The sequence below is a fragment of the Triplophysa rosa genome, linkage group LG13 (genome assembly GCF_024868665.1).
Source record: "Triplophysa rosa linkage group LG13, Trosa_1v2, whole genome shotgun sequence".
Lineage (NCBI taxonomy): Eukaryota > Metazoa > Chordata > Actinopteri > Cypriniformes > Nemacheilidae > Triplophysa > Triplophysa rosa.
In genome coordinates, this window is record NC_079902.1 from 12,646,649 (window position 1) to 12,661,589 (window position 14,941).

The window sequence follows — 14,941 nt, forward strand, 5'->3', positions numbered from 1 at the left end:
CAGCTGACAGGATGCATGCCCAAATAAGGCAACATGAGCCGCAAGCAGTCTTAAAGGGGCAGTTACGTTCATGTAACATTTCCTTTGAATGAACCGCAGAGAATTGCTGTATGAAACAGGTGCAGAGCAACTGATGATAGTCTGGAGAGTCTTTGTAGCTTTTAATGTTACATGAATTATTTCATAATTATCACAGAATTCATTTGCATAACACATGGTGTAAATGCAACCGGCATTTATTGTTCTATATGCATATTGAGCCGCAAGGCATGGACGCAGATGGAGAATGGTCATTCACAGCAGCATTGCAAGGTCAAAAAAGGGTTTCGGATTATCACCTAAACACTCGTAACCCATTGAGTCGTTGCTCTGCACACTCACCGAGACAATAAGCTAAAGTTCCCGTGAAGGCTGTGACTCCTATTAATAGGCCTGGTGACAGAAAACAGCTGCTGTACCAAACACCGCACATCTGACTGACAGCGTAATGATAAGGGGAGTGAGAGAAAGAGAGAGGAAAAGAGAGAAATGGAGAAAAGAGGGGAATATGAGCTTGTTAACACTCTGAACTAGAGGTTCAAAGAGTTGAGGGGTATTGAAGAGACGAGAGAATTTGATAAGGGACACACTGCAAGGTTTTGGAGAGACATGTGCATTTCAATTCAGGAGTGACACTGAATTGTCATTCTCTGTGTGAACGCAAAAGAGTTACTTAAAATCGCAATGAGAGACATAAGCAAAACTAGTAATAGTTTGATTTCATGTATGACAAACACAAAACGTGAACGGCAACAATTTATGGCGTTTGGTTCCTCCTGACAAGACCACCATGAATTTCCATCCAGACTGGTCCAAACTGCTTTTAACCAGCATCTCCAAGTCTGAGTCGTATGTATGATTTACTCCCAGATCTTCATTATGTGCTTCTAAATAGCTTTGCAAATATAATGTCACTACCTGATTTTTAGGAGTGAATTCAGGTACAGCATGTGCTTGCTACTCCCATAAATAAGCAAGCTTTTAGAATAAGACGAAGCATTCAGAAGAGAAGCGACACTGCGTTTAGCTGCAGTGGTACTGTATGTGTGTTATACTGTTTCCATACTGTGTATATAACAGTAAATGTAGTAAAAGACGAGTGAAAACAATGTGCAGGATATGACCGGACAGAAAACGACTCAGTGTGGGGGGTTGGGATAACTTAAAATGTTTGCTGATGAATTCTTAGAAATGAGAAAACGATGATCAGACAGACAGTTCTGAATGCAGAGAGAAGATTCCTTCGTGTTCTCGAATACGCATTCACATCTACCGGTTTCTTAGGCATCATCTTAGATTTATGCATTTCGAGCATCGAATAAACACGCTGTTAGATGCGACGCATGCATTTTCCCCCCGTGTTGTGTCTCACATATGAGAGAGGTGGAAAGATGCAACAGAGACAGCATAACAGCGACAGAGAGAGCGGGCGCGAGAGAGGCAGCCAGTCTGTAGGGATGCGGGAAGGGGGAGGAATTTGGTTTCCATGGCAACATGCGGAAGGCTGAGCTCTAGGTGTCCGTTCCATCTCTAACTGCGTTGCACTGCACCGGCCCTCGGCACGCTCCCCCATCCTCCCCCACTCTCTGCAGCTCTCTCTTCATCTCTCCCCACCACCACCACGTAGCCCTCATCCTCTCTTCCATAATGTGTGGAAGACACGACATCACGTTCAGCCCAGCATCACCCAGCCATGCTGTCAACAGAGCACTACTGCCTTGCAGAGAGCAACGTGCTTTGATGTAGACAATGGAAGCTCTTTCTTCTCACTACGGCGGTCCCACGCTCTTCAGCCACGACCCGAGACCACACCCACGCTCCCATCCCCACCTCACGCCCCCGACTCGCACGCTAGATCTCCGCTCATCTGAAACGGCAGCGCTCGCAGGCACTGTGCCACTACATGCCGCTGGGGGTGCTGTGATTGGAAAGACGTGAAAATGAGTGCTGCCATGATATAGTGGGATCTGATTCTTGCACCTTCATATAGAGTATTTCGAAAAAGATTGCGTGATTACAGCATCTTTGGGAGAGTCTTCCTGTAAGCTGCACTGCAGCTCAGCTACAATCCACTTATGTAGACACACGATCTCACAGCACTGCAACCATCCATATGTATTTACAATGGACATCTACATTCATGGTACATTCGTAAGCTAAAACATCTTTAAATAAGCAAATAATACAGCTTGAGGTCGAAATACATGCATCAACACGCCAGAGAGAAATGTGTTTAGAGTTATATTGCATGAAAAAAAAGACACCAGATTTTAAACTAATGCTAATATTTACCATAAAGATGTTAAAAACGTACTTTTGAAGGATTTTATAAAGAAATGTAAGCGTGTCCTATGGTGTGACAGCAAAAATGTAGAAAAAAAAAACAATGACGATTGCTATTTTATATTTAAAAATTATTTATAATATAAAATAATAATTATTAATATATAATATATATTTTTGCAGTGTCACACCATAGGACACATGTACGGTACATATAAATATATATATATATATACTGTATATATACAGCCACGGAAAAAACTACAAGACCATTCCAAATTTTCATTGAATCAGCATTTCTAGATTAATTGTGGCCATTTCAGTCCAGTGTGTGTTGGATTTAGACAAAAACAAACCTCATAAAGTCATCCAAAAGCAATGTTAAAGACATGTCAAAGAATGTTAAGGTTATCACCTAAAAAAATAATGTTGAACTTTTCCTAAATACATACAGGTATACTAATATTACTGTTGTTTTGCTTAAAAGTGAATATGAACTTGTTTTCTTTGCGGTATTTGAGGTCTGAAAAAATACAGATCATCTTATATTGTGACCTGTTTCTCCAGCTTTCATTTTCTGCAAATAAATGCAAATAGAAACAATAATTTTCTTTTAAATTTATTTGGGAGAAATATTGTTTGTAGCTCACAGAATGAAACAAAACTGATCACATACAGCACCTATAAATCGTAAAGTGAAAATAATTTTGAAATGGTCTTTTAATTTTTTGTGCGGATATATACAGTATATATACAGGTATATAGCTTTCCTGTGGCTCAGTGGTTAGAGTATGGCGCTAGCGACACTAAGGTCGTGGGTTCAATCCCAGGAGATTGCACATAGTCAGAAACAAATGTATAGTACAATGCAATGTAAGTTGCTTTGGATAAAAGTGTCTGCTGAATGCATATTTTTTTTTTGCTAAAGCTGTAAATGAATGACAGAATTGAATGCATGTCAGTCACAAACCTTGGGTGTCTCCACATGAGAGCAGCTTACGAGTCCAGACACCCTCTCCACCTTCTGAGGGCTCCTCCTGCTGGTGACACACACACGTGACACACCCTCCTCACTCAAGTTCTGCTACACAAAACAGAAATTATACAGGTTCAGTGGGTGGCATAGATCAAACATAAACACACAGCAAACACTGCAAAATCTAATCACCACAATTTCTATTTCTTTAAATAAACTAAATCATATGTGGTGAACCAGTAGTGTTTTTAAAACAACTGAATGTGTACTACCACAGAAACAACAATTATCACTGTGACTGAACAACAGCTCCCGGGTTTGCTCTGAGATAATCCAGCACGGGCATTAAGGGCTATTCAATGTGCTAACAAACAGTATCACAGACAGCCAAATTGAACCATCGGCAAGCTGGTTTAGATGGACGGACATCTGCATGATAGTAACACGCTGCACGAAAACACACTGAACACACACAGACAAAATCTGACATGGGAAAAGGATCACTACACTGCATTTTAGATCAAAAGATGAACAACCAGAGCAAATACCTCTTTAGATACTTCGACCTGTTCATCATCACTTATTCCACACTCACGTACCACGAGCAGCAGAGGGCAGCCTTTGGAACAGGCCATAACACCAGATGGGACAAACACCTCTATGAACGTTTCTATATAACAAACTCAACTATAAATGTTCTTTGGACAAAGCCAGTTCGATTATGACAGCAGTGTGTGTACATATAAACATAAACAGAGTCATGCAGGTTTGTGCCATTAGGCCACACCCAATTAAAAGCCGCAATATAATACAAAAATAAACAGCCACAACTAAAACCATACATATCTTGTACAATTTTTTCTTAAAACGTGCAGTACTGCTAAGACCAAAGATAACGTTAAAAAAAACGAATTTACCATTTCTAGCACTGCCTTCATTTGAACTGATTTGGGAAATATTCCCCACGCCCCAGATTTGCCTTCATGTTATCTTCAGCACTACACGAGGTGGACACTGCAGCTCACAACATCCAGGAAAACTGCAGTCGCAGACCCAGAGATGAAAATACAGCAGAGACCCTGCTGATGCACAACACCATTGAATCACTACAGCTGACACAACATACTGTACCATCCTGCTTACAACAAACTGTCAGCTTTTTACTATTATTCTTGCCCAAATGTCAAATTGACAGCAAATGATGTAACCCAGTTATATTATCAGCTGTATTACAACAGAAGCTGTAACACCAGTAAAATGAAACATTAGGGAAAGACCCGCTGCCCTTTTCTGTTTTACACAAAGGCTTGATGATAATCATGCTGTAAATTATTCCAGGGACGCCGCCTGTCTTCCTCTGCACCAAATCGGGGAATTTGCAGACTCATTTCATTTAACGTCTCTCAGGTGACTGCAGGCTATGAATGCTAATGAGGATCTTGGACACTCATTCAGATCATAGCCTCCGCTATACCACACAACAGGGATGTGCCTGGGCTCACGCTCAACAGCCTTCACAACACATCACACAGTGACCCCTGCAGTATTTCTGTGGAACGTGTGTCACAACACCATCATGCTTCTGGAAACTGGCAGTTTGAAAAGGAGGAGGGCAGCGCTCGCTGTGAGGTTGTCCAAATATCCACTCGTCATGGATTAGAGCTGACCTGATGCGTTTTAGATGTAGATCTGTCATACAAAACATTAATTATACTGAAGAGAAGCTGCAGCGCACATATTTTTGATGTTTTGTTTCTATCAACTTCAAAAAGATCGATCTTTGTTCATCTCCACTATGCGTTTCTTACGAAACATATGGAAGCTCCATACAAACCTCAAACAAAATGAAAAACATTCACACACAGACCTCAGAGTGTGTCATGTATTAAATGTCTATAAAATCTATATAGAGTCTGGCTTTAGGGGTTTCTAGTCTGTAAATGTTGAAAATCCACCGCTTTAAAACATCAGTGATCGTCACTCGACGAAAAAGGAACTATTTTAGACAAACCCAAGTGCATGTTTGTGTGAGCCCTCAGAGAGACCACAGAGCGATCCTCCCTCACTGCAGCGCTTTTAACAGAATCTAGACAGAAGTTGGGGTTATTTTCTGTACTTTGCCTATAAATACTATGGATGGTCACATGACTGCAGACACTTGTAAGGAAAGGTCTTGATGACATCATCACGCAGCCTACTGATGAGCACTTGATGTTATCACTGCAGTGCTTTCTAGAAATGACTAATGCTCTGTACTCTCTGTAACTTTCACACTCTCGCTTTCATTCGTTCCCTGTTCCCTCTTTCTCACACATTTGTTCTTTTTCAGTTCAGCATTTTATTCCTATAACCTTCTATCACCTATAGCTTCGTGTTTGTTATTATCTTCTAAATAATATAATATACTGTAATATAATGTAATATAATATGCTTTCCTATATTAAATTAACACAACACACTACAACATGATAAAATAACATGATATAATATAATAATGGGACACTTTAAATATGTCAGAAGAAAGAAAAACAAACCTTACCCTTTTTGGGGGCCTCTTACCTCCAATGTGTCCACAGAGCTGCTCTCTTTAAATCCATTTTGTACCGCATTCATTTGCAGGGTTACCTCATAGCATTCCTGAATATCTGTGAATAAACAATTTTAGTATTTAAGATGAAATGTCTTGTATGTCTGCTTAGCAAATGTATACACACAATCAAAGCTCAAAAAAAGGACATAAACACATTATAAAAGAAAACCATACTGGTTTTGGAAGAAATGAGGGTGGGTTAATAATTTTCCCTTTTAGTTGGACTGTTTCTTTAATAGTCCACATTACAATGATAAAAGCCCTGACAAAAACCACAGGTGCACACTGGTCAAGAGCAATGTTGACCTGAGACTTATCTCGAGTATCTGTCCAACTATTGTGGGTCTCTATAAATATCACCCAGCAGCCTTATCCAGAATTCCTGTCCATACTGGGTTTAGAAAGTCAATGCAGTAAAGCTCAGTAACGCTCACAGAGAGGCTTCTAATATGACTCACTCTTGATAGCACAGGGCCTGCACAAATAGTTTGTGCAAACTGGAACAATTGGAAAAAACCAGTACACAGTAATGCAGAGCTGAAAAAGCTTTTCAAAATAAAAGCTCCTGAGATTGTTTGATGTAAACAGTAACATTTCTAAATTGAATAATACATTTTAAATTATACCAAGTATTTGTGTATTCTCAAAGTGGTTGTGTCTTCTTAACAGCATCTTTTTAAAGTAAAAATGAAAATGATGTCTTCATTTACTCATCCTCAATCTGTTCCAAATCTGTATAAATTACTTTGTTCTGATGAACACAAAGAAAGATATTTGGAAGAATGCTTGTAACCAAACAGTTCTTGGCCACCATTGACTACCATAGTATGGGAAAAATTTCAATGAAATTTTCTTTGTTCTGTTGAACACAAAAGAAGATATTTTGAAGAATGTAGGGAAGCAAACAGTTCCTACAATATGATTGTCAATGGTGGCCAAGCACTGTTTGGTTACAAGTATTCTTCAAAATATCTTTCTCTGCGTTCATCAGAACAAAGAAATTTAGGGTGATTTCACATTTAGTTCGATTGCTCCCCCTCCCCTGCCCCCGCTGGACTGCGTTCATATTTTTTATTTTTTTAGGTCCGAACCGCGGGTCACTTGTGTCATCAAGCCTGCAGCTGTTTACCCTGTCGGTTGTAACGATAACGCATGAGAAGGCGGCAAAATGCATAACATTGCTCGCTTCACTTTTACACATTTATGTTTTTGAATCGTTAGTTTTGTTTCCAAAGCTTCAGTGCATAACGGCACTTTCGTCTGTCTTATGAATGTACTGCAAATGCTCTTAAAAACGCTGAAGGCGAACAGAAATGAGATGTACAGCTCTCGTCAGAAAAGTGAGTGAAACACGCACAAGCACAACATTTTCACAAATAATACTTCATTAATAGCGGTTCACTTCCGCGATTTGGTACGATTGCGTTCATATCAGCAGCGAAGCGTACTGGAGTTCACATGAACCCTGGTTCGAAAGATAGCGTTCACTTCATCCAAACGAACCGAACTCTGACTTAATCGAACCCGGGTGCGCACCAAAAGTGCTAATGTGAAACCGCCCTATACACATTTGAAACAACACTAGAAAATGATGACAGAATTTTTATTTTTGGGTGAACTGTCCCTTTAATACCAAAGCTGCAACTAACAACCAAGCCGCAGTCAGACTTGACTTTGAGCATGCCAAGATCGTTCGGACGGTGGTATGAAAATGGGTGGTGCGATTCCTCCATTTTTTACATTTCTGTACCGAGAGGTCACGCTGTGACGTTTTGATCTTCTATTGGTCTCACACACTCACGTGATGCGAATTCGCAGGTCAGAGTTCACCAAACTTTGCTACGCAGCAAAATGCGAAATATCGTTGGATGGGCTTGCGTTTCCGGTCTGTCGCATTCGCATGTGTATGAATGGAAGTCAATGGAGGGAAAAGCGGATTTACCCGATGCAGAAGCGAAGAAATAGGATACACTAATTCACAAAGTGCAACTTTCTTTTCATAGAAATACATTTTTCATTACTTTAAAGTTGCGTCTGAGGTTCCCTGTGCATAGTACACCCAACAAATCTGTTATAAAATTAGTTGCCAATTAGTATTTATCAATTTTATTAACAGTAGTAGCCCTATTTAACACCTTCTCTGTGCACAATATAAGCACATTCTCATAAATTGTATTTACTTAGACCATAAATAAAAAAGGAAGCATCTAAAAGTTAAAAAAAGGCCTGACTAAACACTTTCTCTACTTCGAGTAACCAGTTACGCAGCTAAAGCTTCGCTGTTCATTACCTCCATAACTCCATGCCCATTCCTCCCCCTTAAATCCAAAACTATTTGTGTCCTCACCCACCCTTTCTACCCTCCACACGTCTTACCTCATTTACCTCTAAGGTCACTAACTGCCTATGGCCTGTGGTCACCAACAGAGGAGCGACCAGCTGATGAGAATGGAGGGAGACAATACTGCTGATGTCACCCCCACTCCCACAGGGGCGCACAGCCCGCAACTAATAACATAACAAGATGCTTGTTACCTCGCCATGCCTTTGAAGTGCGACACGCTCTGAGCCCCCTTCACCGAGCGAATCCTTTTTAAGACGGAACAAGAAAGAGCTAGCAAGAAAACAAACTCTTTTTATGGAGCCGTGAAGAAAATAGGGATAGAACTTGGACTGCCGATGCATGTGCATGTGTGGGGGGGCTGTTAGGGGCAGTAATGGAGTCCCACTGGGGTGCAGCAGGAAAGACAGTAGAAGAAAGGGGCTATGTGACTCATCATGGCTGTGTCTGTGTGAGCCAGTGTGAGTGGGAGGGAACAGTGTGTGGGAAGCCGTTTTACTGCCTGGCTGGCCAACGCCAGATGAGAGAGAGAGAGAGAGAAGACAAAAGGACACAGGGAAAGTAAACTAGAGACTTCCATTAAATAGCAGATGATTATAACACATTCAGCTGTGTGATGAACAGAACTATATGAGTGTCAGGCAGAAACACCTCCTTGTTGAGTGAAGCTGTCTTTAATGTTAAATTTTAAAGATGTGTAAGCATGAATTATGTCTTCGTCGAGGAGACCTTACCCTATAAATTACTGATTGAAACATAGCAGATCATGATTATTCATATCTGTCTGTTCTTTTTCTGAGCATTCAAAGTGATATTTCACCCAAACATTTTGTCATCATTGACTCACCCTCATAGCAGACCTGTATGACTTTCTTCCTTCTGCAGAACACAAAAGAAGATATTTTGAAGAATGTCAGTAACCAAACAATATTGGCTCCCATTGACTTCCATGGTATGGACACTTCTTAAAATATCTTCTTTTGACAGAAGTAAGAGTCAAATAAAGGTTTTAAATGGCATGAGGGTTAATGAATAAGTTATTTTATATTTTTTATATTATGGTTTATTTTTGGGTGAACTGTCTCTTTAAAGGAATAGTTCAACCAAAAATTAAGATTCTGTCACTGTTTATACTCACAATCAAGTTGTTCTAAAACTGTATAAAAGTTCTGCTGAACACAAAATAAGTTGTTTTTAAAAATGTGGGAAACTAAACCGTTCTGGGGCACCTACCATAGTAATTTTCCCTATTATGGAAGTCAATAGTGCCCCAAAACTATTTGGTTCTGTGTGTTCAGCAGACCAATGAAATTTACACAGATTAGAACAACTTGAGGGTGAGTAAATGATGACAGAATAGGGTGACATATCCCTTTAAGAACCTGGCTATATTTAAACATAGCCTACATGATACATGACTGCATTTTTACTGCTGTATATACACCTTTCAAACTCAGATGTCTCAAACATATTTCAATACTTTTGATATACAGGCACATTTATTGCAGACGGATGAAGTTGTGGTAACTTTTTTCCCAACAAAAAACTTTCCAGCAGTATGTTCCCTGAACTCAGTAAATCCTAAAAGACCGCATGAATTCCTGGCCACTGAACAAAAAAAGCTTATTTTGCGTAACTACAAGTCCCTTCAGGCAGAGTTGCTTTTGCAGAACTGATGTTTTTCAATGGGTTTAACACTTAATTTCTATGTCAATATGCAGTGGACACACTGGATTTGTTGGAGCTGTGTTTAAACATTTGGTTGGTATGTTAAGGGATAGTTTGCCAAAAAAAAACTAAAATTCTTAGTCACCGTCATGTCATTCCAAATCTCTGACTTTCTGCAGAACACAAAAGAATATATTTTTGGTAAAACTGACATCCATTGACTTCCATTGTATGGACACAGAACCACTGTGACATTTCTCAAAATATCAGAACAAAAGTCATATCGTTTTTGACCGACATGATGGTGAATAAATGATGACAGAAGTTTTATTTTTTAGTAAATTATCGACTTGCAACCTGTGCATTGAACCGATAGTTCACAGAATCTGAAACGTTATTCAAACAATGCTGGTTTCATTCATGAGAGATTAGTGCTTAGAATGTAAAACAGACACACTTGTGTATCTGGAAAGAACTTAAATAAGATAAAAACAGCCTTTTAATACCCAGCAATGTAAACCTGCATGTTAAAATTAGGGCATGTAACCCGTCCTAGTATGTTTGGGAACAAAGGGATGAGTGTGCAGTTAGGGAAACCTTTGTTCAGAATTGTGCAATCATGCGGACAACCAAACAAATCCACAGTCGAATCTTCCACCCTCCCATAGTGCATCACAGGGCTGTATTGTTTCAAGCCGCAACTGTATACATCCCATACATGCGATGATCATTAATTTGTTGTTCTAATTCCTATGTTTTATGTGGCATCAATTCATTTTTGAATGACTGGAGATTACATGTGATCTCCAAATGTCTATAATTATTTGCATGCAACAGATATTATTCACACACTACGGCATGCAGCTCGTAAAAACACTTAGCAAAAGAAGAGATATTTCGCTAGAATTCATATTGTATTACGTTTTTAAACTCTGGCCAACACCCAAGAGGCTGGAGAGATGATTGAAACCACATGTTGCTCAGAGCTCAGCCTTACATGACCTCTCTCCTCAGTACCTGAGAGACAGAAAGGGTCGACCTCCACAAAAGTTACCCTAATCTGGCCTGAGAGCAGATATGTCACTGCGGCCTTGAACTATTTGTTTATCAATCTACCTACACTTAGCCCACATTCTTGCTGATGATCTGACCTCTTTCTGGAATGTGAGGAATTCTTATCCGCTATGCCAGTTTCAGGCTGTGGGTCTGATTCAAACTGAGATAAATGAAGGGCATTTACAACATCTGTTAGGTCTGCTGTAGTTGGACAGTTTTATTAGGGGCATAGTAAAGCACATATATCTAAATGCCAGGAGACAGGAGCCATTTTTCTTTTATAAAAAATGATTTATTACCCTTTAGCATTGAATCACAACGCTCACACTTAAAAAATGAATAAACACGTTCAAGTTACTGACACTTTCTGTCACAGTATAGTCTCGCGAAGCTTTCGCCGCTTTCTTTGGCCAAGGCCCGCCCAAGAGGCCATATGACTGACAGGTAAAGCAACCAATCACATTTCGTTTTGTGCCACATCATGTTAAGAGGCGTGGAAATGTACCGGCAGTAACAGACCGGTATACATTCACGAACGTGTCAAAAGTTAACAGCAACAACAACGATTACAAGTTTATGCCGTGAACCTCGCATACTTTTAAGAATTAGAAAGCGTTTAGTCGATCGTGATGAATTCTAAAAGCAATCGTTGTAAACACGACAGCTTACTTCTTAGATCAGACGGCTTCGTGTTGCTTCCAGGCGAACCGTTAAAGAACGCGACACGCAAGTCTCCCGGAAATCCTGTGAAATTCAACCAATCAGATGACGACTTTGAACGTGCTGAAGTGTTTCCAGAAAAGTCTGCCTTATGCATCAGATGTTTAGCCAACGGTCTGTAGGTGTGACATCTAGTCACAGTATAGAGGCGCATACGTATCACATAAAAGCCCTTAAAGTGATAGTTCACGCAAATAACATGTCATGTCATTTAAACCTGTGCATGGCTCTTTCTTCGGTGGAAGGGAAAATAAGTTATTTTGAGAAATGTCTCAGTGGTTTTGTACCCATACAATGGAAGTCAATGGATGCCATGTGTTGTCTGGATAACAACATTCTTCAAAATATCTTCTTTCGTGTTCTGAGAAAGAAAGAGTCATACAGGTTTGGAAAGACATGATAAAAATGATTCTTTTTTTGCTTTAAGAGACTATACTTTTTGACAAAAAGTTTAATTTATGTATTATTCAAGAGGATTATCCAAAATTACAAAGTCAATGTGTGTGATTTTTTTATGTTTTTCTCATACACAAGATCATATGTGATAAGTATGTGCCATAGAGCTCTTGAGAAACCCCAGAGGTTAAAATCAGGGGAAACCTGTCTCTCTCCTCACTACAGTCCCATGGCAACACAACCCCATGGCTAGGTCACAGCCCCTGTGGTAGTACCCGTGAACATCACAGCAGCAGCAGGCCTCATTACAGCCTGGGCCTGGTAATTAAGATAACCACTCAACCATTTCATAATGGGACTAATTTGTTTCCTTTGCAGAACAAACACTAAAAATAAGTTAGGAAGGGTTTTTTTAGTGCGAAGGAAAAAGACAAGCATGACAGTGTGACCTACTGTTGCTTATCGTAGATTAGCGCATCCAAAAATGTATACGTAACACTATATTGCCATCCACACAACAAGATTTATTGTATTTTCAAATGACATGAGAGTTAATAAACATTGACTATATATTCATTTATGGGTGAACTCTTGCTTTAAGACACTGCAAAATGATCAGCTATATGTTTTGGGAATCTCTTGCAGCGTCCCAATTCGCCTACTTATACTATGCCCTTAAAGTATGTACTGCTTTTGTTATGGAAAAGTATTTACATTTTAGTGTGTAGCAAAACTGTATGCACGCACTGGGACATACTAGCGCGAAACGGAATGGCCATTGTTGCTTAGACGACTCTGTGATCCTTAACATCAAAATACAGCTCTTCCTCGCATTTAAGTATTTATTCATTCATTATTTCGTATGTAATGTTTACTATATATTGTATGTCTTTTATTTATTTTTATTAATGCAGTGTAGCGTCACTGAACTCCGCCCTCTCGTGCTGAATTGTGGGTAATATCAGCCGTTTAGTGTCCATGGATTCACACTTCGAATTTTCACCGGAAACAGTAGACCATTCGAGTACTTTGAGAATACTCATTTCAGCATACTATGATTTGGGACATACTAAATCTATTTTCTTCAGTTTGCTCTTAGTTTGGTTGTGGCATGACATCCTCATTAGCAGCAAATAAATGTGATTTTTTTTTTAGAAGTAACTGAGAAGTGATTCAACTGATAGAGCATATCTACAGAGTTCATTTATCAACCGGGGTTGTAGAAGTCTGACTCGTGGTGAAAAGCTGAAAGGAAGCGTTTTGTCATTTATAAATTAAGCTCTCGAAACCCTGGAAAAGATCAAACATGAGCCATTACAACAGTGAAGACTCATTTAATATGATTTCATTAAATAAAAGGTATGGGTCAACACAGACAACCCTTTGTTGTAAACTGTAAGAACCCTTTCATGTGTATTAATCCAATAAATCAAAACTCTGCTAATGTCATGTGTAAATAAATGCCTGTTTACCTTTCCTCTGGGTTCAAAAATACATATTTTCTGTTTCCCTAAACAAAATAACCCATTGGTAGGGTTCAACAGCCTTTAGCTGCTCCACAGAAAAAATCAAAACGTATTTTAGAAAAAATACCAGTAGTGCATATAAAGTTGAACAAAACGTAACAGGACAGAATGAGCTGGAGTCCTTAAATATGTGATAATAATAAGACAGTGAATCATTATTTGTTTTGAGAGCCATTACAGTTTACACAGAAACAAACCTCACCCAGCAGAGCCTGAAAAAGGTGGCTACCAAAGATGGCAGAGACCTTTTCCACACTGATCTTCAGAGACTGCTCCTCTGGGCTGGTCAGACTAGCTTGGTACTGCTTCAGTAATCCAACTGCTCTTTTAGTATCTGAAATAAAGAACATGGAAAAATCATGTTACTATTCTACAATTTGTTTCAATGCTTGTCGTGTTACACACATTCTATATGGGACACTGTGAACACTTTGAGTTGTTCAGACAGTATGTGCAATTCTGAAGAGCGTTCTAGTGCACTAGTTAGACACGGAAGCGGTCTACTTGCCTATATTTATAAGAGCCCCTTAAAGGGGTGTGTAGCCAGATGTTCAACTTAACCAAAGCATTAAAAGAACATTTTTTTAACACGCAGATAAAAATAAATGAAAAGCACACACTGTTCTGATGGGAGACAACTTATGCGACTGTTCGTGGACAAATGCAATTGCTTTGGATAACAAATAATGATAGTCCTTTATTAGCTAGTTAATTAACACATTTCAGTTCCTTTAAAGTTCAAGCAGGTGCCATAGTAGAGTTATTACATTACAGTTTTTACAGTTAATTCCATTTATTCACACTTACAGACTGTCATTTAAAACCTATTTTTTGGAAGTTTTTGGAAGAACTGTCCTTTTAAAGCATATCTACTGTATTAATAAGTATAATATTTTTTTAACTTCAAGTATGTATTTGGCTTCAGGTGCCGGGTTAAGGGAGGAGGTTACAGGAAGGAGGTACCACATAAACATCATTTTGTGATGTCTTAAATAGGGTCTTTCACGAGCTTCTGTAAATAACAACGCAGTTACATGAACTTTAGGTTTATACTTCCTGTTTCCCAAGGGAGTTTCCTAAATAAACCTATTTTAAAATCCACATATCGTTAACGAGAAAAAGCTAAACAAACTTACTGGAAGCGATGAATGTGGTCATGGATATCGACGTTGACTAGATAATAACGACAAAACGTGATTCAGATTTGACGACTTACCATATTTGTGGACCATGATGTCCAGATTGTGGCAGCTGGAAAAACCGGTTCTGTGAATCCAATATAAATTTAGCGCGTGTTTCGTCTAACGTTACTTCAACAAAAATCAGGCTTTAAAATCCTAAAATCC

The 14,941-nt window shown here is 39.2% G+C and overlaps 1 protein-coding gene across 1 annotated transcript in view; it reads right to left on the reverse strand.

The window, feature by feature from the left end:
• dlg3 (discs, large homolog 3 (Drosophila)) overlaps nucleotides 1–14,923 on the reverse strand; it is an 82,493-nt gene extending 67,570 nt beyond the window's left edge. The window contains exons 1-4 of the mRNA XM_057348911.1: nucleotides 14,812–14,923; nucleotides 13,798–13,929; nucleotides 5,858–5,943; nucleotides 3,293–3,406 (exon numbers count right to left, since the gene is read on the reverse strand). Of these exons, the coding sequence (XP_057204894.1) occupies nucleotides 3,293–3,406; nucleotides 5,858–5,943; nucleotides 13,798–13,929; nucleotides 14,812–14,827 (348 nt within the window). The 5' untranslated portion in view covers nucleotides 14,828–14,923. The remainder of the gene's footprint in view (nucleotides 1–3,292; nucleotides 3,407–5,857; nucleotides 5,944–13,797; nucleotides 13,930–14,811) is intronic.
• Nucleotides 14,924–14,941: the final 18 nt, after the last annotated feature.